This window comes from Salmo trutta, chromosome 25 (assembly GCF_901001165.1).
Source record: "Salmo trutta chromosome 25, fSalTru1.1, whole genome shotgun sequence".
Lineage (NCBI taxonomy): Eukaryota > Metazoa > Chordata > Actinopteri > Salmoniformes > Salmonidae > Salmo > Salmo trutta.
The window spans coordinates 37,994,500-38,019,385 of record NC_042981.1 but is presented as its reverse complement, the minus strand read 5'-3'; the positions used below and the strand labels follow the sequence as shown (position 1 = coordinate 38,019,385).

General features: G+C 43.7%; 1 protein-coding gene across 1 annotated transcript; it reads left to right on the top strand.

Annotated features, from left to right (window-relative positions):
* Window positions 1–19,937: 19,937 nt before the first annotated feature.
* On the top strand, window positions 19,938–23,904 carry LOC115162525 (Krueppel-like factor 11). The gene is made up of 4 exons (XM_029713906.1): window positions 19,938–20,128; window positions 21,252–21,512; window positions 22,018–22,942; window positions 23,155–23,904. Exons 1-4 carry the CDS (start codon window positions 20,087–20,089, stop codon window positions 23,451–23,453), a joined length of 1,527 nt encoding a protein of 508 aa, XP_029569766.1. The 5' UTR covers window positions 19,938–20,086; the 3' UTR covers window positions 23,454–23,904.
* The last annotated feature ends 982 nt before the right edge of the window (window positions 23,905–24,886 follow it).

Sequence of the window (24,886 nt, the reverse complement as noted above, 5' to 3'; positions counted from 1 at the left end):
TCCACATAATTTTCCTCCCTCATGATGCCATCTATTTTATGAAGTGCACCAGTCCCTCCTGCAGCAAAGCACCCCCACAACATGATGCTGCCACCCCCGTGCTTCACGGTTGGGATGGTGTTCTTCAGCTTGCAAGCCTCCCCCTTTTTTCTCCAAACATAACAATGGTCATTATGGCCAAACAGTTCTATTTTTGTTTCATCAGACCAGAGGACATTTCTCCAAAAAGTATGATATTTGTCCCCATGTGCAGTTGCAAACCTTAGTCTGGCTTTTTTATGGTGGTTTTGGAGCAGTGACTTCTTCCATGCTGAGCGGCCTTTCAGGTTATGTTGATATAGGACTCGTTTTACTGTGGATATAGATACTTTTGTACCTATTTCCTCCAGCATCTTCACAAGGTTCTTCGCGGTTGTTCTGGGATTGATTTGCACCTTTCGCACCAAAGTACGTTAATCTCTAGGAGACAGAACGTGTCTCCTTCCTGAGCGGTATGATTATCTATCTGTCTGTAAACAATTGTTGGAAAAATTACTTGTGTCATGCACAAAGTAGATGTCTTGTTAACAAGAAATTTGTGTAGTGGTTGAAAAACGAGTTTAGTGATTCCACTTTATAATCTAAGGTAACGCCAAGTAATTTAGTCTCCTTAACTTGTTCAACAGCCACACCATTCATTACCAGATTCAGCTGAGGTCTAGAACTTACGGAATGATTTTCACCAAATACAATGCTCTTAGTTTTAGAAATGTTCAGGACCAGTTTATTACTGGCCACCCATTCCAAAACAGACTGCAACTCTTTGTTAAGGGTTTCAGTGACTTTATTAGCTGTGGTTCCTGATGCGTATATGATTGAATCATCAGCATACATGGACACACATGCTTTGTTTAATGCCAGTGGCAGGTCATTGGTAAAAATAGAAAAGGGCAGAGGGCCTAGAGAGCTGCCCTGCGGTACATCACACTTTACATGTTTGACATTAGAGAAGCTTCCATTAAAGAAAACCCTTTGAGTTCTATTATATAGATTGCCATATCATGGATTCAGAGCTGAGGTTGAAAAGCCATAACACATGTTTTTTCAACAACAGGTTATGGTCATTAATATCAAAGGCTGCACGGAAATCTTAACAGTACAGCTCCCACAATCTTCTTCTTATCAATTTCTTTCAACCAATCATCAGTCATTTGTGTCAGGCAGTACATGTTGAGTGACGTTCTCTATAAGCATGCTGAAAGTCTGTTGTTAATTTGTTTAGAGAGAAATTGCATTGTATTTGGTCAAACATTGGTCAAACATAGATCTGCTGTTAAACTAGTAAATGCCACTTTACCAATCTTGGGTAGTGGAATTACTTTAGCTTCCCTCCAGGCCTGAGGACAAAGACTTTCCTCTAGGCTCAGAATAAAGATATGACAGATAGGAGTGGCAGCTGACTCTATAGCCACTCCTCAGTAGCTTTCCATCAAAGTTATCAATGCCAGGAGGTTTTTCATTATTGATCGACACCAATTGTTTTTTCACATCCCCACAGTAACTTTACAAAATTCAAACTTACAATGCTTTTCTTTCATTATTCGTTTTTTTATGCATGAATACGATGGCTCACTGTTCGTTGTTGGCATTTCCTGTCTAAGTTTGCCCACTTTGCCAATGAAGCAATCATTAAAATAATTGGCAACATCAAATGGTTTTGTGATGAATAAGCCATCTGATTCAATGAAAGATACAGTTGTATTTGTCTTCCTGTTCATAATACTCAAGTTTTTATTATTGATCTTGGCTTCATAATACTGTTTCTTCTTCTTTTTGTTGAGTTTAGTCACATCATTTCTCAATTCAATTTGCAGTAAGTCAGCCAGTCAGATGTGCAGCCAGATTTAGCCACTCCTTTGGCCCCATCTCTTTCAACCATACAGTTTTTCAATTCCTCATCAATCCATGGAGCCTTAACAGTTCTAACAGTCAGTTTCTTAACAGGTGCATGTTTATCAATAATTGGAAGAAGCAATTTCATAAATTCATCAAGTGCAGAGCCTGGATGCTCCTTGTTAATCACATCAGACCAACAAATATGTTTAACATCATCCACATAAGATTCATAACAACCTCTTTTGTATGATATCTTATACACTATTTTAGGCCCAGCTTTTGGAACTTTGGCTTTCTTGGATATATATGGCTTTCTTGGCCACTATATTGTGATCACTGCATCCAATGGATACGGATACAGCTTTAGAACAAAGTTCTACAGTATTAGTAAAAATGTGATCGATACATGTGGATGATCTTGTTCCTTTAGTGTTTGTAAACACACTGGTAGGTTGATTAATAACCTGAACTAGATTACAGGCACTGGTTACAGTGACAAGCTTCCTCTTGAGCGGACAGCTTGATGAAAACCAGTCAATATTCAGGTCCCCAAGAAAGTAGACCTCTCTGTTTACATCACATACACTATCAAGCATTTCACACACATTATTTAGATACTGACTGTTATCACCTGGCCTATAGCAGCACCCCAAAAGAAAAGGCTTTAGATGAGGCAGCTGAACCTGCAACCACAACACTTCAATAACACTTGACATAAGATCTTCTCTAAGCATTACAGGGATATGGCTCTGAATATATTCAGAGCCATATCTAGCAACACCTTCCCCATAAGAGCCATATACAGCAACACCTTCCCCATAAGCATTTCTGTCTCTTCTATAGATGTTATATCCTTGTATTGCTACTGCTGTATCATCAAATGAATTATCTAGGTGAGTCTCAGAAATGGTTCATATATGAATGTTATGAAACTATGAACCCATAGGCTTGGCTCTCTCATCCCTTCCAGGCTTCTGGGAAGGGATGACAGCTTCAGGATATTCCTCGTTGAGGAAGATTTACGTTCCTCTATAGTTGTTGGCTCTTTCCAGAACAGCTATCTTGTCCTTGAACCTCAGGAACTGGACCACTATCGGCCTGGGCCTGTCAGCTGGGCCGATGGTGGGTTTTCCAGTCCTTTGGGCGCACTCCACCTCAATCTTCCTGTGGTCCATCTTCAATTTCTCAGAGATAATTTCCCTCACTTTGTCCTCAGACTGTCCAGGTCTCATGTGGAGATTCTGCAATTCCGTCCACAACCATGTTATTCCGCCTTGATTGTCCCTCGAGATTGTCTGCTTTATCCGTCATTGTTATCATGGATTCACACACAGAACTGATGTCCTCTCTCAATGACTTACAGATTTCTGTAATCTTGCCGGGAAGATTTAAAACAACAAACTGCAAAGATCTAGACAGCAACAAACCCGGGACAATCCGCCACAATGGCTAACTGTGTCGCGGGCTACGTTCAAGCCCTCAAGAAATCCCGCAAGCTTGATAGGCAGCTAGCTAGCAGCTAGGCTAGCTACTACCTCAAATAGCTCCTCAGACCCGGCCTTGGTCAGATCACTGGACAGAGAGTAGCAGTCCCAGCAACGAATGCCAAACTAAAAAGTTAGCTAGCTACTAATAAACATTTAAATACACTTTTAAAACAACAAACTTTCCAAAACAACAAACCGAGCTCATTCAACAGGTAGTGTGGGGTTCATTGAGGAACCTCCTTAGTTGGTGGGGGTTGTTGCAGGAACCTAACTGCCTAACTGAAACATTTGAATTTGAAAGGACAGCAGGTGCAGGCACTTAACTGAAAAATGTAAAACAGAAGATGGACACAATTCAATGGATATCAATCAACAAAGAGGTAATAATATGTAGGCTATAACAATATGTTGAAGGATGCACTCAAAAACAATTGTGGTTCAACAAGGGTTCTTCTAAGATCCTCAAAGTTCTTCGAACAACCTTAGGGTTCTTGGCACTGAAAATGCCTCTTCCAAAAGGTTCTTCCAAGAACCCCATAGGAGGTGGGGTTATTCGAGGAACCTCCTTAGCTGGTGGGGGTTCTTGCAGGAACCTAAATGCCCAACTGCTCCTATCGTTTCCCAGCCTCTCTTTCCTCGTCTTCCTGGTTTTTGACCTTTGCATTTCCTGACCCTGTACCCGCCCGCCTGACCCTGACCCTGCCTGCCGTCCTGTACCTTTGCACCACCTCTGGATTACTGAACCCTGCCTGTCCCTGACCCTGAGCCTGCCTGCCGTCCTGTACCTTTGCCTTACCCTGGATCTTCAACCCCTGCCTGCCTTGACCTGTCTTTGCCTGCCCCTGTTGCTACAATAAACATTGTTACTTCGACAGTCTGCATCTGGGTCTTACCTTGATTCCTGATAATTATCAAAACAGTTTATTTTCATTCACATTTACCACAAAAACTAAGGTATGAATAATTATACAGATGTTAATCATCTGTATAATAAAAAAATGTTGGATACACAGACTACACCCTCCCTACACCTCTGATGTACTGCAAAATTATTCTGGCTATGGATACAGAGAACATCAACCCATTAACATCAACAGACCAGAGGATATACCCATTGGACGTGGGGCTCTGCTGGGAGTTTACCTCATATTTAGATTGTTTTATTCTGCTTTGCCACTAAAATCATAAACACTGACAACTAAAATATTGTGTTATTGTTGTTATTGTTATGTGTAGTTAGAAAATTAACCCCAAAAGGTTATTCAAAAGGTTCTTTGAGGGTCCATTAAAAGGGGTTATTTGAAGAACCCTTTTAAAGGGTTCTTCAAAGAACTTATAGGAGTTCCATCACAGTTTCAATTTGAAGAACCCCTAAATGATACTCCAGGAACCTTTTCTTTTTAGTGTGCTTGAAGTGGCTCATTGGAACCTAGACACTCTAAGTACACCATCCAACAAGACAGATTGTTAGAGACCCCTAAATTGCTGTGGATGTGAATGGGCCTGGCCTGCTATAACCAAAGCATGATTCTGTGAAAGCAATCTAAATCTGGGGCTGAGTGGGTGGACAGAATGGAGGTATACAGCCATGACTGAGCCACTAACTGAGATTTCTGGATATGGAGATCAAAGGTAAGGCAGCCAAATTTAGTTCTACTTCCACCCAGTCGAGCCTCAGGCGCTACCCTTGAGCCCTAATCCATCTGCTCTCTTCTCCCTCCCTTTCTCTTGTCTGGCACAGGTCTGGGTAGAGGAGGAACACCCGAGAAGAAAGGCAACCTCCTGTAAAGTTCTTATTGGCTGGGGTCCATAGACTCTGCCCTTACATGGAGAGAGAGAGAGGGAGACGGACTTGAATAGCTTGAGGGAAGTAGTACTAGAGACTGACTGGGCCTGGCTGTAGACTGGGGGATGGGGAAGACATGGTGACATGGTTGCTTAGCAACTTGAGTGGCATTTTCTCAGAATGTTCTGCTTTTTACCCCAAAGACTCTTTTGTCTCACCTGTGGCCACTCACATGTTTGTTTTGAGTCTTTATCTCCATAACAAGTCATTATTTGCTCAAAACACACATTCAAGTTGAGTTTGAACAGTTCAGTATGTACATTATGTGGGCTATTAATACTCATTATTAATTGCTATTAATAATAATAACATCTTTGTTTTGTTTTGCTTCCAAGGGCTTGTAACTCTGGAATGATCTACTGTGAGAAAACCCAGGGAAAGCCTGACTGTATAATGTTTCTTTGTTTGGACAGTAAGACAGACTTTCGACCTCAAATGCGGGTCAACATGTGCATTTTAATCAGTGATAGTTCTGTTTTAGTCTGTGTGTCTGTGCGAGATTGAACAGATATTTATAGGGAGTCCATTGGAGTCAACATCCTGTATTAGTTGTATAATGTTGTTGTTTAGTCTATCCTCGTGTCTGGACTCATTGTGAGGACTATTGACTCAGTGAAAGGCCTTCATTAATGATTGGTCGGTTCTTAGGTGTTTGGTCATATAGTAGGAGGACATTCTCGATCACACAAGTCATGATTAACAACGCTGGTTGAAATACTACTGGGAAATGGTGACATTTACATAAAGTCATGTGGAAAGAATTCCTGTATACAGTATACAATGTAGTTTCTCAGAACCCCTGCAGACTGCTGTAGCCATACTTCAAGATCTAGACGAGCCCCCTGCCCTTCAACAAGTCCTTTTTTAGTCTTGGATGGGAAAGGGGATACCTAGTCAGTTGCACAACTGAATGCATTCAACCACTTGTGAGGTCATCTCACTCACTCACTCCTTGAAAACTGTTTACATTTTTACATTTTAGTCATTTACATTTTAGTCACAGACCGACATACTGTTAGTGCATTCATCTTATGATAGCTAGGTGGGGCACCACATAGATAGATATATAGATAGCGTCATAATGTTTTACATGAATATGTACAATGATTATTTAGTTGGTGGTAATTTGACCTACACAAAAAAAAAAAACACAGAATCCTCGAATGAACCCTGTTTGAGATACATTCCAAACCTGTCTGTCATGGGAAAGCCCTGCCTTTTCCAACTCACTGTTGATCTGTTTCCTTAAGCCTGCAGGTACTTAAGCTCAGTGACCTCGGGTGAAGATACAGTATATCTGTCACACGCACACACGCACGTATACACACACGCACATGCAGATATATATGCATACACACACACACTGTTGAAGCGCAGAGATGAAGACTTTCACTGTGTCCAGCGAATACATCTGCAACCCTGTGTATGTGACTAATAAACTCATCCACCTATCTATCACACACTTAAACACACACACAGCCTATCAGTGAGTGTCTACAGTACATACAGCACATAGATCCTGATGTGTCCATACATAGCACTGTGAGCTGGCAGTGGAGGTCCAGCGGAGATCCATATGTGACAATATTGGGCTTAAGTGCACTTGACCAAGGAGGGATCTTCACAGAGTGGAGTCTGAAAAAGGCCTTTGATGTATATTTGGTTAGTGGGCACAGTTTATTTTGATTATTAGAGTGTTTATAACTAGATTCACTTTTCAGTAGAGCACCCATGAAGAATGAGAAACCCGATTTTTTTTTCTCCAGTTGTCATGGAGCTAGGACCATAGTAGATATCAATATCTCTTCCACCTGATGGTTCCATCAGATCACGTATCAAACTCATTCCACAGAGGGCCAAGTGTCTGTGGGTTTTTGCTCCTCCCTTGTACTTGATTGATGAATTAAGGTCACTAATTAGTAAGGAACTCTCCTCACCTGGTTGTCTAGGTCTTAATTTAAAGGAAAAACAAATAACCTGCAGACACTAGGCCCACCATGGAAGGAGTTTGACACCCTGGAGTTAGAGGTTTGGTTTATTCATTTGTTGCGTACATATAAGAACCACCACAAATATCAATGCAACTGCAGATTCAGCTTGAGTTTTGCTAAATAGGGAGAGATGAGGAGCACAGATGGATGGCAGATGCTGCTATCTTTTTATTGATCCTGGTGCCAAAATCCCATATCTTCCGGGACTACACACAATAAAACAGTGGATGACAGATCCCAATAGCTTGTCCAAATATAAATATCTCCTATTCCCTTCCATTGCAGAGGTAATCATCAGACACACCACACATGTCCAGACTGTCTCAATGGAGCGCCACTAGTGAACCGCCAAGCCTTCAAACCTGCCTCGCCGCCCGCCGTTACCTAGACAACAGCCGGCAAATTAGCAGCTAATGTGTTCGTGTGTCATGGTAACAGATTGGCTTTGGCATCCAATACGTACCAATCCTGCGTGAATTCTGTTGTGAATTGCTGTGTCTGTGGGGGGCGTGGCCTGTTGTCAGGTGATTTATAGACAGTAAATCTGGACAATTTAACGGATAGCCTAGTATGGAATATGGTTCAGCTGAACATTTAGATTGTTGCTTAACGAGCATTGCACGTTTAAATCTGGTGAGAACTGCGTATTACCATTCATTTGCTTAATAATTTGCTGTCCATCATGCTTAATTTGATTAATTTTGAACTTGATCTTTATCCTGATTTTGTATTAATCTAATGGACAAAGAAATAGAATATGGCGGGACAAAGAAGCTTGGGGTCAAGTCAGTCAGTCTTAAGGGTAAGACTTTATGAGCGCCATGGAAAAATGACATAACCCAAGCCAAAACTATTTTCCAGGCTAACACATTGATTGACATCCAAGTAGAGCATAGGCCTAGCATAGGCAATTTATCAACGAGGTAAAAGGAAGAGGCACTACTAATCCCCTACCTATGCCGGGCATGACAGGTATGGCACAGGGACATGTGGCACAGTAGATTCTCTCCCATGCTGGTGTCCTTTCACCCAGATGCCAACTCCCCTGTGGCGACCATGACTGTCATGGCCGACTGTCAGAGTGACATGTCACCTCTCTGAGGTATTTTAGGCAGGCCCTCCTCGGGACCTCATGGTCCAATGCCCAGTGAAGCTTCCACTAGGGGACGGGTTCAGCGTTCCTCCTGGCTGCCTGTCTGGAATGACAGAGCAGAAATACACCAGTGCAGGTGCAGACAGGTGTGTATGTAGATGTCAACAGCTGCTGTTGGTGTACTTTCCAGGAGACTGGAACCCAGAGCCATACACAGTTCTCACCTTTGAACTAGATGCTGATATCATATGAACTGGAAGAACACACATTTCATTTACTATGAAAAATGATTTGCTTTTTATAATACATAGTAATTAGTCCTAATAAGGGCTTTGAATTTACGGTCACACTTTATTTGGACAGTGCCATATAGATGATCTACAGATGGTCATACTATCAACAAACTATTATTTATTAATCAACATTAGGGTATTGGTTACAATTAGAACTCTAAGTCATCCATTTCATTTGTGCCTGTGGGATTAATTTTACCCCAGTAGTAGTTTGTTATAATGCTGTCATGCACCATGTTGATAAGCTGATCCATCATTTTGAGGGCCCCTTGTCTGTGTGTTCCATTGAGGCATTTGATCATTATTCTCATGTTGCTACCAAAACAAAATTCCTGTCCGTTGTGCCATCACACCAGCTGATTAAACCAAACCATCTGTTGTGGCGCTGACTCCTGAGTCTTGACAAATCCAAGCATGTTTGTTATGGTTAATACACACTATTTGGAGTATAGTCAGCACAAGTTTTCAATAACGCATATCTGAGAGGGCTATTCCTGTGTGAATGACATTTCCTCTGCATATCAGTGCTAAGGTGTGGCTGGGATTCAATTATGGCCTTGGGGGGTGCATGCTATATTTAACTCTAGCGAGGCGACTACCCCCAACTCCCCCTTCCTTTGTCCCCCTCGTGGAAGTTAGCAAGAAGAGGAATTGGCAGGCGAGGGGCGGTATGAGCCTGACCAGCGTTAACCTTTCCTCCAGTTTCCTTGTTGGTCGAGTTCATGCGGTTCTACCCCGCTTATATCACAAACCGTTTCTGCTGCTGCTGCAGTCTCTCTCTCTAGCCCTCCTCCTCCTCCTCCCTCCACACCTCTCACTACTTACTGCGTGCTTCTGCGCTGCTGGCACTGGGCTGCATTGCACAACCAAGCCCTACTCAGCCCTGTTGCCTGAGGTCCTGAGGTCTTGCTTATGTGACTCACATCGGGGCACTGCCTCCCCTGCAACTCCTGCCACGCCGGATGCCAGGCGGGCACACCTGCCACATTCCCATTGGCCACAGGGCAGACTGAGGACTGTACCATTTGGGTGTGAAAACTGGTTTATTGAATTACAAAGAGAATGAAGATAACTTTCATTTGAAACTCTTTCCTAAGATTTTACTGAGTTACATGTGCTGTGCTGAGCTTTTTTCTCAGGAGTGGCTTCCGTCTGGCCACTCTCCCATAAAGTAAAGATTGGTGAAGTGCTGTAGAAACAGACTATTATCCTTCTGGCAGGTTCTCCCATCTCAGCCAAGGAACTTTGTAGTTCTATCAGAGTGGTCAAGGTTCTTCTTGCCGGTTGCTCAGTTTGGTCGGAAGGCCAGATCTAGGCAGAATCTGTGTAGACATTTTTTCCCAATGTTGGAGACCACTGTGCTCTTGGAAACTTTCAGCACTCTAGAAAATGTTTTATACCCTTCCCCAAATATATGCCTCGTCAAAATTTGAGTTCAGAGATCTACGCACAGTTCCTTGGACTTCATGGTATAGTTTCTGCTCTGATATGCACTGTCAACTGTGGGACCTTATATAGACAGGTGAGTTTCTTTCTAAATCATGTCCAAACAATTGAATTGGCCACAGGTGAACTTCAATCAAGTTGTACATTCTTAGCACAAAAAATTAGCTACCTAGAACCTAAAAGGGTTCTTCGGCTGTCCCCACTCCCCATTTGAGAACTATTTGAAGAAGTCTTTTTGGTTCCAGGTCGAACACTTTTGGCTCCAAATGCTTGGCACACCTGTATTTGGGGAATCTTATCTGCAGATCCTCTTAAGCTCTGTCAGGTTGGATGGGGAGGGTTGCTGCACAGCTATTTTCAGTTCTCTCCAGAGATGTTCGATCGGGTCCAAGTCTGGGCTCTGGCTGGGCCACTCAAGGACATTCAGAGACTTGTCCTGAAGCCACTCCTGCGTTGTCTTGGCTGTGTGCTTAGGGTCGTTGTCCTGTTGGAAGGTGAACCGTCACCTCAGTCTGAGGTCCTGAGCGTGCTGGAGCAGGTTTTCATTAAGGATCCCTCTTTACTTTGCTCCATTCATCTTTGCCTCGATCCTGACTAGTCTCCCAGTCCCTGCCACTGAAAAACATCCCCACAGCATCATGCTGCCACCACCATGCTTCACCGTAGGGATGATGCCAGGTTTCCTCCAGACGTGACACTTTGCATTCAGGCCAAACAGTTCAATCTTGGTTTCATCAGACCAGGAATCTTGTCTCTCATGGTCTAAGAGTCTTTAGGTGCCTTTTGGCAAACTCCAAGCGGGCTGTCAAGTGCCTTTTACTGAGGAGTGGCATCCGTCTGGCCACTCTACAATAAAGGCCTGATTGGTGGAGTGCTGCAGAGATGGTTGTCCTTCTGGAAGGTTCTCCCATCTCCACAGAGGAACTCTAGAGCTCTGTCAGTGACCATCGGGTTCTTGGTCACCTCCCTGACCAAGGCCCTTCTCCCACGATTGCTCAGTTTGGCCATTCGGCCAGCTCTAGGAAGAGTCTAGGTGGTTCCAAACTTCTTCCATTTAAGAATGATGGAGGCCACTGTGTTCTTGGGGACCTTCAATGCTGCAGAAATGTTTTTGTACCCTTCCCCACATCTGTGCCTCGACACAATCCTGTCTCGGAGCTCTATTGACAATTCCTTCGGCCTCATGGCTTGGTTTTTGCTCTGACATGCACTGTCAACTGTGGGAGCTTTTTTAGACAGGTGTGTGCCTTTCCAAATCAGGTCCAATCAATTGAATTTACCAGAGGTGGACTCCAATCAATTTGTAGAAACATCTCAAGGATGATCAATGGAAACAGGATGTTCCTGAGCTCAATTTTGAGTCTCATAGCAAAGGGTCTTTATATTTGTTTTCGGTTTGTCATTATGGAGTATTGTGTGTAGATTGCTGAGGATTTGTATTTATTTTATCAATTTTAGAATAAGGCTGTAACGTTACAAAATGTGGTAAAAGTCAAAGGGTCTTAATACTTTCCAAATGCACTGTATATACAAATAAATGAAACGAAGTGCAGCTACTTTGCAGTTTTTCCAGCTTCAGTTTGAAGTGATTGTGTTAGCTGTGTTGTTGGGTAGCTCCTCTGAACAACAGTGTCCTGACGAGTGAGCACATTTTCCATGAAAGGTGAAATCTCGGGCCTAACAACACTCGTGCCAATATATCCTCCGAACACCGTCTTTTCGGGCATTATCATTTAAATACCACACCCCCTTGGGCCTTATAGCTTAATTATACAACATCCTGCCATTTTGAGATTATACACTGTATATACAAAAGTATGTGGACACCCCTTCAAATTAGTGGATTTGGCTATTTCAGCCACTTAGCTGACAGGTGTATAAAATTGAGCAATCATTGGCAGTAGAATGGCCTTACTGAAGAGCACTGAGCCCCGGTCAACTGTAAGTGCCGTTGTTGTGAAGTGAAAATGCCAAGCATTGGCTGGAGTGGTGCAAAGCTCGCCGTCATTGGACTCTGGAGCAGTGGAAACGCGTTCTCTGCAGTGATGAATCACGCTTCACCATCTGGCAGTCCAATGAACGAATCTGGGTTTGGCGGATGCCAGGAGAACGCTACCTGCCCCAATGCATAGTGCCAACTGTAAAGTTTGGTGGAGGAGGAATAATGGTCTGGGGCTAGGACCAGCATACAATGACATTCTAGATGATTCTGTGCTTCCAACTTTGTGGCAAAGGTTTAGGGAAGGACCTTTCCTGTTTCAGCATGACAATTCCCCAGTGCACAAAGCGAGGTCCATACAGAAATGGTTTGTCGAGATCGGTTTGGAAGAACTGGACTGGTCTGCATAGAGCCCTGACCTCAACCCCTTCGACTACCTTTGGGATGAATTGGAACACCGACTGCGAGCCAGGCCTAATCGCCCAACATCAGTGCCCGACCTCACTAATGCTCTTGTGGCTGAATGGAAGCATGTCCCTGCAGCAATGTTCCAGCATCTAGTGGAAAGTCTTCCCAGAAGAGTGGAGGCTGTTATAGCAGGAAAGGGGGGGACCAACTCTATATTAATGCCCATGAATTTGGAATGAGATGTTTGACGAGCAGGTGTCCACATACATTTGGTCGTGTAGTGTATATCATACATACTTAGTTTTTTTTGCATTGTGCCTAAGAACAGGGGCGCAACTTTGGTTTTAGAAGTAGGGGGGACATAACTTGGCGGGGGGTCTGGGGGTCCTCCCATTTTTGGGGGGCATCTGGTTAACCATTAATTGAAAATACATTTGACCGGTCATGCTTATTTGTCTATATGGGATAATTTGCATAATTGTGTGGAATTAAATTGGCTTGCGTGTATTTTCGTTAGTCATCATTGAATTGTATTTATCACAGGCATACAGCATAAAGAGACTAGTTTGAGGAGCAGAATAGCCTACCACCTGTCAGACAGTGCAAGAGTATCTCTCCTCATAAAGCCTGCAGGCTACAGGAGGGAAACCTGCTTTTGTAAGCATTTCAGCCAGACCGTTCAGCCATCCTGAGCCGCCTGCACGCCCGACACCCAACAGTCTAGTCAATACTTCAACTCTCTCCCCAACGCAACTTCCTTCACATTTTTTTTTTTATGTCTCAAGGTAAAGATTTGGAAAACAAAGGTTAAATAACAACACATATGCACCTACATATTAAATCAGAAACAGTACACCCATATTATTCATATCATTGTCCTAATAGTATTTTAGAGCTCTTTTTACTTGCACACAATATATCTGGGTCACCCTGTCCTGCCCCTAGGGATCCAGGGCCCTGCAGCACACCAACCCAACACACCCCACTTAGCTTTAGGATCATAATGAAACATTCAATATTGGATTCAGGTGTGTTAGGCCAAGGCCAAAGTGACAATCAACAGGAGGGGAGACCCCCAGGGCCAGGACTGAGCAGCCCAGCAGCTAGGGATTGTCTAAATATGTATCTCCCCTGATGTGGACATGTTTTCAATACAGACTCCTTTTATCTTACAGTATTCCATATAAGGCATCCAGGCCTTGTGAAAATTGCACAGTACACCCTTAATCTTGTAATAAATCAAATCTAGTGATACATAACTTGACATTTCTCCCATCCATTGTGGGTAGATAACCAACCTTCCAATTAAATTAAATGCATTTCTTAGCCGCTATAAATGCTAGGTTACACAGTTTCTTCTGATAACAGTCTCCGGTATCAACATTTCCACACAAACAAGAACAGTGAGAAGGGAGAATCTGTAGACATGCTGAGGTAAAATAACATACTCTCTGACAGAATTCAGCCAGCCTTCACAAGACCATAACATATGCAAATATGTCCCTTTTTGTGTTTTATATCTCCAGCAGATATTCCGTTTCCCTGGCATATAGTATGTTCTATGGATGGTATTAAACTGCAGTAAGTTATGTCTGAGATTATAGGAACATGACTGGGCATTCTAACCTATCTGTATCCATTCATAATCATCAGTAGTGTCTCCCAGGTCTTCCTCACGTTTTTGTTTTAAATATGTTGTGTCATCGGGAAAAGCCTCTATCAACCATTGATACAGTTTGGAAATCAACTTTAGAGGTTTGCCTGACTGCCTTAAAATAGTTTCAATCTGTGGAGCTTATTGCTTGTCCAGTGTTTGCTGCACAGAAAGAATAAAGTGTTGTATCTGCAAAAGTACACAAAAGTACACAAAAGTACACACCAGTCTGCTCTGTCACAGACTGGTCTTCCCTGGTTGCCTGACCCTGATGAGACTCCTGTCACCATCCTGTCATCATCTGCTCAGATGAGGCATGACAAAGAATGACCTTGGTGTACATTTATACATTATATTATCTATGAATAGAATCAATGGTTCAATAATTGAAATGACCATTGTTCCCAGATCTCAGACTGTAGCCTACCCATCAGCTCAAGATGGAGCTTTGTATCCATTCACTGATTGTTATAATATACTGCAAAATTCACCTGAGCTCCGTAGACTGGTCTTCCCTGGCTGTCTGACCCTGCAGGGACGAACACCTGTCTCCATCTGATCCTGCTAAGACATGATGAGCATAGTGTTGTGTACTGACTGTACACCATGACGGTGAAGCCTGTAGAGCTGTTTATACCGTGTCAGTGTGAAAAGTAGGGGATTAGTTAGGGAAACTGACAGATCAATAATGTTTTATTGCTATACTTGCTAATAAAACTCACATTGCATTGAAAAAATGTCAGAATATCGGTCTTCAATCATTTGGCTGCTGGTTTCATCGTTTGATTCAGGTCTAGGGTGATTGAGGCAAAAATAATAGCTAACGTTAGTGAGTTAGCTAACGTTAGCCAACTTTTGCCTAGCTCTAGCTAATGGTACAATGGTATATGGTCAAATTTACTTCTGTTTAAACGAGAAAAAACAAAGGCTACAAAATATTTCCATATACACAACAGCTGTTTGATACTGCTACCTGACAGATCGCTAGAGGTAACCGTAATAACCTTGGTTTCATGCATGTTAACATTAGAAGCCTCCTCCCTAAGTTTGTTTTATTCACTGCTTTAGCACACTCTGCCAACCCGGATGTCCTAGCTGTGTCTGAATCTTGGCTTAGGAAGTCCACCAAAAACTCTGAAATCTTCATCCCTAACTACAACGTTTTCAGACATGATAGAACGACCAAAGGGGGCGGTGTTGCAATCTACTGCAGAGATAGCCTGCAGAGTTCTGTCCTGCTATCCAGGTCTGTACCCAAACAATTTGAACTTCTACTTTTAAAAATCCACCTCTCCAAAAACAAGTCTCTCACCGTTTCCGCCTGCTATAGACCCCCCTCGGCCCCTAGCTGTGCTCTGGACACCATATGTGAACTGATTGCCCCCCATCTATCTTCAGAGCTCGTGCTACTAGGTGACCTAAACTGGGACATGCTTAACACCCCAGCCATCCTACAATCCAAGCTTGATGCCCTCAATCTCACACAAATTATTAATGAACCCGCCAGGTACAACCCCAAAGCCGCAAACACTGGCACGCTCATAGATATCATCCTAACCAACGTGCCCTCTAAATACACCTCTGCTGTTTTCAACCAAGATCTCAGCGATCACTGCCTCATTGCCTGCACCCGTAATGGGTCAGCGGTCAAACGACCTCCACTCATCACTGTCAAACGCTCCCTGAAACATTTCAACGAGCAAGCCTTTCTAATCGACCTGGCCCTGGTATCCTGGAAGGATATTGACCTCATCCCGTCAGTAGAGGATGCCTGGTTATTTTTTTTAAATGCCTTCCTCACCATCTTAAATAAGCATGCCCCTTTCAAGAAATGTAGAACCAGGAACAGATATAGCCCTTGGTTCTCCCCAGACCTGACTGCCCTTAACCAACACAAAAATATCCTGTGGCGTTCTGCATTAGCATCAAACTGCCCCCGCGATATGCAACTTTTCAGGGAAGTTAGAAACCAATACACACAGGCAGTTAGAAACGCCAAGGCTAGCTTTTTCAAACAGAAATTTGCTTCCTGCAACTCAAACTCTAAAAAGTTCTGGGACATTGTAAAGTCCATGGAGAATAAGAACACCTCCTCCCAACTGCCCACTGCACTGAGGATAGGAAACTCTGTCACCACCGATAAGCCCACTATAATTCAGAATTTCAATAAGCATTTTTCTACTGCTGGCCATGCTTTCCACCTAACTACCCCTACTGCCTTCAACAGCACTGCACCCCCCACAGCTACTCGCCCAAGCCTCCCCCATTTCTCCTTCTCCCAAATCCATTCAGCTGATGTTCTGAAAGAGCTGCAAAATCTGGACCCCTACAAATCAGCTGGGCTTGACAATCTGGACCCTTTCTTTCTAAAATTATCTGCCGAAATTATTGCAACCCCTATTACTAGCCTGTTCAACCTCTCTTTCGTGTTGTCTGAGATTCCCATAGATTGGAAAGCAGCTGCTGTCATCCCCCTCTTCAAAGGAGGTGACACTCTTGACCCAAATTGCTACAGACCTATATCCATCCTACCCTGCCTTTCTAAGGTCTTCGAAAGCCAAGTCAACAAACAGATTACCGACCATTTCGAATCCCACCGCACCCTCTCCGCTATGCAATCTGGTTTTAGAGCTGGTCATGGGTGCACCTCAGCCACGCTCAAGGTCCTAAACGACATCGTAACCACCATCGATAAGAAACAATACTGTGCTGCCGTATTCATTGACCTGGCCAAAGCTTTTGACTCTGTTAATCACCACATCCTCATCGGCAGACTCAGTAGCCTTGGTTTCTCAAACGATTGCGTCGCCTGGTTCACCAACTACTTCTCTGACAGAGTTCAGTGTGTCAAATCGGAGGGCCTGCTGTCCGGACCTCTGGCAGTCTCTATAGGGGTACCACAGGGTTCAATTCTTGGGCCAACTCTTTTCTCTGTATACATCAATGATGTCGCTCTTGCTGCTGGTGAATCTCTGATCCACCTCTACGCAGACGACACCATTCTGTATACTTCTGGCCCTTCTTTGGACACTGTGTTAACAACCCTCCAGACGAGCTTCAATGCCATTCAACTCTCCTTCCGTGGCCTCCAACTGCTCCTAAACACAAGTAAAACTAAATGCATGCTCTTCAACCGATCGCTGCCTGCACCTGCCCACCTGTCCAGCATCACTTCTCTGGACGGTTCTAACTTAGAATTTGTGGACAACTACAAATACCTAGGTGTCTGGTTAGACTGTAAACTCTCCTTCCAGACTCACATCAATCATCTCCAATCCAAAGTGAAATCTAGAATTGGCTTCCTATTTCGCAACAAAGCATCCTTCACTCATGCTGCCAAACATACCCTCGTAAAACTGACCATCCTACCAATCCTCGACTTCGGCGATGTCATTTACAAAATAGCCTCCAATACCCTACTCAACAAGCTGGATGCAGTCTATCACAGTGCCATCCGTTTTGTCACCAAAGCCACATATACTACCCACCACTTCGACCTGTATGCTCTCGTACCACTTCGACCTGTATGCTCTCGCTTCATAATCGTCGCCAAACACATTGGCTCCAGGTCATCTACAAGACCCTGCTAGGTAAAGTCCCTCCTTATCTCCGCTCACTGGTCACCATAGCAGCACCCACCTGTAGCACGCGCTCCAGCAGGTATATCTCTCTGGTCACCCCTAAAGCCAACTCCTCCTTTGGTCGTCTCTCCTTCCAGTTCTCTGCTGCCAATGACTGGAACAAACTACAAAAATCTCTGAAACTAGAAACACTTATCTCCCTCACTAGCTTTAAGCACCAGCTATCAGAGCAGCTTCCAGATCACTGCACCTGTACATAGCCCATCTATAATTTAGCCCAAACTACTACCTCTTCCCCTACTGTATTTATTTATTTTATTTATTTTGCTCCTTTGCACCATATTATTTATATTTTAACTTTGAACTTTCTTCAAACTACAAATCTACCATTCCAGTGTTTTACTTGCTATACTTTATTTACTTTGCCACCATGGCCTTTTTTGCCTTTACCTCCCTTATCTCACATAATTTGCTCATATTGTATATAGTCTTATTTTTTTCTACTGCATCATTGATTGTATGTTGTTTTACTCCATGTGTAACTCTGTGTTTTTGTATGTTGTCGAACTGCTTTGCTTTATCTTGGCCAGGTCGCAATTGTAAATGAGAACTTGTTCTCAACTTGCCTACCTGGTTAAATAAAGGTGAAATAAAAAAGAGGCTAGCTAGAGCTGAACTGCCTGTGATGGCTACTAGCTAGCTAACTAGCTGCTAGTAGTTTACTTCAACCGAGAGGGGATGAAACATTAGCTAACATAACATGTCAGTTACACTACTAATTCAGCACTGGGAATAAATACATTTTTTATGTGAAACAGCAGTTACCTTGCCAACTAGATCAGTCAACTGAAGAATAGCCCATGTTGATCTACTTTCTTTTAAAACTTGGAGAAAAAGCACAACATAGACAACATAGACACCAGCTGCCTCTCGTGCTGGTCCTATACGGCATCCTTTTTGAAGCTTTGCCTTCACACAGACTGTCTGCAAGCTCTGCTCTGCTTTGTGGTGTCCTAAATCCAGCTGTCTTAAACCGGAAAACAGCCTATCTGACCACTCCGAGGCATCCGCATGTTCCTAAAGCACACCGCTGCTACGTTTTGTATCACAGTGCAATAATACAACTGGGGATTCCCCCCTCCGTCCCCAGTGAAAGTTGCGCCCCTGCCTAAGAACATCCCTTAGACATGGTATATTGCGCATATACCGCCTCCCGGGCCTTATTGCTTAATTATAAAACATCCTGACGTTTTGAGATGATATATCTTACATACTTTGTTTTTCAGTACCATGACAAATGAGGTTGGGGGCAAAAATGTTGCCTCTATGGACTAAAACAGAGAAGTGAACTTCATCATAAGCTCCACCCTAGAATTCCTTGAAAGATGTTATTTACAATGGAAGAATTCATTACGATTCTTTATTGTTACATACACCGACCGAATAGGTGCAGTGAAATGTGTTGTTTTACTGGGTCAACCATAGTAGAAGTCATGGAGTTCAAGACCATAGGCCAAAATTTGGGGTTGAGGGGGGAGGGCATGGATCTAAAGTGGTCTATCCTATGTCCAAAAACACTCTTTAATTCCAATATAACCAAACAATGTGTATAATATTGTGGGGTGTTAAATTTCCAATATTCTTTAGATGAATAGTTTTTAGTTTTATAGTTTTAATCTTCTTTTTTTTTTAGTTATACATTTTATGCTTTAGGCATCCTGAGGCCTCTGTCGTTCCTGTTGGTCGTATAGTATTCGAAACATTAAATGTAACACGTGCTAAACATGTAACATATATATTATAAGTAGCAATAAGTAGCAGCTAGAGCATGAATGTAACTGGGATCTGATAGAATGAAACACAGTTGTATCTTGGAATGCACATAATTTTGGAGGGAAATCATAAGAGTAAAATAGAGCATGGCGCTTTACATTTCACAAGCACTACTAAATAGCAGTTGACCAGCTACTCTAACTGACAAAGAATGTGTGCCTTCATTGGCCAACTCTAAAAGATAAGATAACCTGTAAAAAAAAAATATATATATAAGTACGCCAAAAACACATGGGAGAAACTCAGGTTTCGCCTAATTCGGTACTACGACCTTTCGCCTAGTTTTCAGACTTGCAGTTCATCAGGTTCTTTCTGACACCGATGACTCCCCCTGCACGCCCACCAACAGCCACGCACCCTATTTCCTCCAATCCTCAGGCGACCATGCACTGATCACGCGTCATCTCGCCTGCCATTGGCTAATGTCTCACACACATTTGTTTTTCATTGGTGGCATGTTGCTTCCCGGCAGTGTGTTGTGAATGTTGTTTTCCTTTTTTTATCCTCATGTTTTACACAGCTGGGAGAGGACCTAGTGAAAGACGAATTCAACAGTCAGTTAACTGAGCGGGGGCAGTGTCATCGCTTTTTTGTTCTTTTGTCGGCTTGACACAAAACTGAAATAAAATATATCTCAACAATGCCTTCACGAAAATGTTCAGAATTTGAAGTCTCATGTGGGGTAAGAAGATTATTATTTAAAGCGTGTTATTTCATATGAATAACGTCCAGCATTCGAATAATGAGTGGGCTACTAACTGTATTTGTTTTTGTTTGTGGCTCCAGTTTATTAGTAGCACTTTACTTTTTAGGTTTCAATGTTATTTAATTTGTCAATGAATCATGTCAAAATGATTGAGATTTTTAAATTGTTTTATTGAGACAGTTATTTGTTATTACAGCTGGTACATGAATACATCCAATGATATTATCCAATGACTTAACGTTACCAATGATTGACTGTTTGTCTAATATCTTTAAATCAACTGTGACCAGTTGACAGAATTATGCAATCATTTATTAATGTTACCCAACATCAATTTATGATAACCATTTAAGCCTAGTAGAGTAGTCTTGTTTTGCCTTGGTGGGCTACTCTTTCACTATGTGAAACTGGTCACATAATTTTATCTGGGGAGTGGCCATGGGACGGGTATCATCAACTACATTCAGCCGCGCAGACGATTGTTTTTCTTGAGCGGATAATCGGGGGGCAGGAACATAATTCCAAATAAGTTGTAGACCGCAAATTGACCGCAAGAATACTTTGAAGAGATTTTTTTAACAATTATATATATACTTTTTTTGTTTTGCTCATTTGGGGAACCCAGCAATAGGATCACTCATAGTGTCAGTGCAGACAAGGCACTTCCTGATGCAGCGTTCACACTGGTTAACGTCCCCTGTGCATGGGGGTCTCACGTGGCTAGTGGTAGGGACATGTCACTAATTGGTCAATATGACAATGGGAGATGGCTTGGCGCATTGCCTAGGGTAGATGGGGGTGTAGTCTCAAGTCTGCTCCATCTACCCTCTGAGACAAACATCTAAGCAACAGGTGCTTGAGCATTAAGCCAGTGACTGGTGAGAAAATAAACTCTTCAGATGTTCATTTGATGTCATTTTGGAAGCTTCCCTTGGTATGCTAATGTGTATCTAGCTGTATGATCTTGATTGGGTCTCCCTTACACGTTTCCCAGTTTTTGTGGTGATTCATCCCTATGGTAACTCGCCAGTCTTCTATTACGTGATGTCATCATCAGACCTAATGTTCTTTCCTTTTCTCCCTTTGTTCTCCTCCCCAGGCAAAAGGGATGGTGATGGACCAGTGTGGCTCCTATCTGAAGAGGAGGAGACATGACAGTGAGCAGTCCTCCCCAGGCTGCAACCTGGAGTACACAGACCTGGAGGCTGCTGAGGCTCTGGTTTGCATGAGCTCCTGGGGCCAACACCGCCCCAGCCCCTGCAAGCCCAGACCCCTTACCCCTGCCTCGGACTCCTGCGATTCCCTCCTGCCTCCGGACCCACTGGAGCCCCCAAAGGACTTTGTTTCGCTCTCCTCCTTGGTGAGAGTGCATCCTCTCTTGGCAACCGTAACCACCACACATCCCAAAAGAGCCATCACTAAGAAGCATCTGTGGGCTGTGTTTGATTAGTAAATACAGTAGTCCCAGCTTTTACTTACTTTGTAAACTCCTGGGTTTTTGTAGCACTTAGCATGAAGATAGTGTCTTTATCTCAGGAAAACTTTGTGAGGGTTTATAGGGGTTAGGAAGGTTGCTGCACAGGTGGCAGATAGGATAGAGGGTTTGAACTGCAACCCGTGCTCATCTCTCTCAGCTGCTGGTTGTCAACATCGCTGTTTTACAGCCACCCGGCTCTAAGTAGTCATTTAGTTTAGTGTATGTACATGCCTACTGTGACCACTTATCTCTCCCAATAGCTGTATCGAACATCCATTTTGAAACTGAACACACCCAACCCCAAGACTTATGTATTAGTACACCACATACAGTGGTTGTTCTACTTCCTGGGCACACACACTAATTCTGTCTTCTCTTTGGTTTCCAGTGTATGACTCCCCCTCACAGCCCCAGCTTTGCTGAGACCTCTACCACTGCCATCCACACCATCACCTCCCCTCTGAGTCGGCCCAGCTCCAGCCTCTCTCTAAGGGTCTGCGGGGTCCCACAAACGCCCATGGCGTCCATCTCGGAGTCCCCAACCAACGGAAAGACCTCACCACCGCCACCCTGCAGAGCCATGGCAACCAGTGTCATCCGCCACACCGCAGACACACACCTCTGCCAGCATATTCCAGCACCCCCAACAAAGCAACACAGAGCGACCGAGCTGATGGTCTGTCAACAGTACACAGCAAAGACTGAACAGAGCATCACACCTTCATCGGTCCCCTTCACACCCAACCCTGCCCTCTTCTCCTCCTGCAAGGAAGAGGCGGTCAAGACTGAGAACGAAGAGCCACACTGTAAGGAGAGCCACTCCCACCTTCCTGCTAACACCCAACCACAAAATAGCCTGCCCACACGCCTCTCCCCGCCACCCACCTCCAGCCCTCCAATCATCTGCCAGATGTTCCCGGTGGGTAACCAATCGGGGATGATCTCGGCGTTCATCCAGGGCCCGGTGCAGACCTCGAGGACCCCCACGTCCATCCTGCCCCAGTCTGGTCCTAACGGGGCACTGCAGCAGCCTTTCCTCATGGGCCAGGCTATGCCCCAGGGCATGGTGATGCTGGTTCTCCCACAGTCCCATGGCTCTCAGGCCCCCCACTGCTCTCCACAGACTGTCATGACCCTGGGCCACACTAAGCTGCTACCTCTGGCCCCCGCCCCGGTCTACATGCCCACTGGACCCTGCGGCGGCACCAAAATTGACTTCTCCCGCCGGAGGAACTATGTGTGCAACTTCTCCGGGTGCAGGAAGACTTACTTCAAGAGCTCCCACCTCAAGGCACACCTCCGAACACACACAGGTAAGAGAGAAAAGTGTTCCTCATGGATGACTGGGAATGCGAGGGAAAGAACGTGACATTTTATGGGGATTCAATTTTAGGATCTTGATATTGTATCACGATTTTAACTCAAGATTATGAGGTCGTTTATCTGACTCGGAGCATGTGTGGGTTTGCTGGTGAAAAAATGATGACTTGCAAACTCATTATCTCTCTGTCTCCCTCTCTTTCAGGTGAGAAGCCCTTCAGTTGCAGTTGGGAGGGATGCGACAAGAAGTTTGCGCGCTCCGACGAGCTCTCGCGCCACCGGCGGACCCACACGGGCGAGAAGAAGTTTGTGTGCCCCGTGTGCGACAGGCGCTTCATGCGCAGCGACCACCTGACCAAACACGCCCGCCGTCACATGACCACCAAGAAGATCCCCTCCTGGCAGGCCGAGGTGCGCAGCCTCAACAAAATGGCCTTTCCCAAGCCGCCGCCGTCAAACCCCGCCCCACTCTCCCTCAGTATGCTAGTACCTGCCTCAATTTAGATTGAGCCCAACATCTACCCACTAGTGACTTCTTACCCAAAACCATGACAGGGATAGGGACAGCCAAGTGCACAAACTGCCATTTTACTAATGGAACATTTCTAAAGACATGCACTGGACTCTTTCCTCTACTGCACAGTTTTTGTTGTTGAAGAAATGTATTATTTTTTGTTTACTTTTCCGATATTTTATGAAATTGTATGTATGCACTCTTTTGCCAAAGCCTTTGTAATGAAGTTTGTCTCACATTTCACCTGTCTTTTTTTGTATGTATAGTTGTACATAATATCTATGTGTTTGTATTGTACTCTGAACTGCATTTATTAATTTGGGAAAATGTTGTAATTTGTACAACAATCTACGTGGATAGTAATCTATACTGTGATAATTACTTACTCTTTAACCTTTTCATATTATTTAATACATTTGTAATAAAGAAAAATATGATTAACTGGTGTTTAAACTCTCCCATTGCCCTAAACGTAACCTTTGAAAATAACAAGATGGTTCTCTTTTTCTGAAAAACATGACAAATCAGAACAGCACTCTTAGTTGTTAGTCAGCATTCCTTTCCAGTCACTCCCCTAGTCCTATGGTAGAGGAATAGTGGTGTCTTGCCACATCCTGTGTGAGTCGGTGGGATTGTGTCTTGACGGTCAGCTGAAACACTTCCAGCTCAATGTGCTGACTGACCACTGCTCTGGACTGGACCACATCCTGTTGACTTAGTGGAACGTGCAGGCAGGGGACTTTTGGTCCCATTCAGCAGCTCATATCCAAACTATGCTATGAGGCATCTGGCAAGTATAGGCACTCATATCCTTGTCTCTGTACTTACAAGATCTTGGCCAATTGTTTTTTCCCCCTGTAATACCGGTAAGACCTCACCAGTATCATTATTAAGTAACATTACATTTTTACTCCTGTACCAATTGATAACTGATGTTATCAGTCCCCGGCTAATTAATAATACTGAGTTATATGTCTAATGAAGGTGTAATATATGCCTTATATGGATTAGTTTATGGCCCAGTAGTCATCCTTGAAGGTTGGAAATGTAGTATTACATAAACACACACTTCCATCATTTCTGTATTATCTTATGCCGCTGTGGTTCCACACCCGGTAACAACCGTCCTCCAATCAGATTGTGAGAAAACCGAACTGTAGGGGGGTGCGACCAATAGACTGGGTTCCTGAATTCCCGCCCCTTTGCCTTACTGACCGACTTACACAATACTTCCTCTCTGGGTTGAACGGGTTCATGCTTTCTGAGACTGTGTCTAGCACTGACACCTTGTGGGCAAAAGCAACATTATCTGACTTCACAAGTGACACGTTGTGGTCAGACAAAGTTACAATCTATGGCTAAACGAATGCAATTCTATGGCTAAACGTCCAACATTCTAATGTCAATGGCACAATATGGGTGA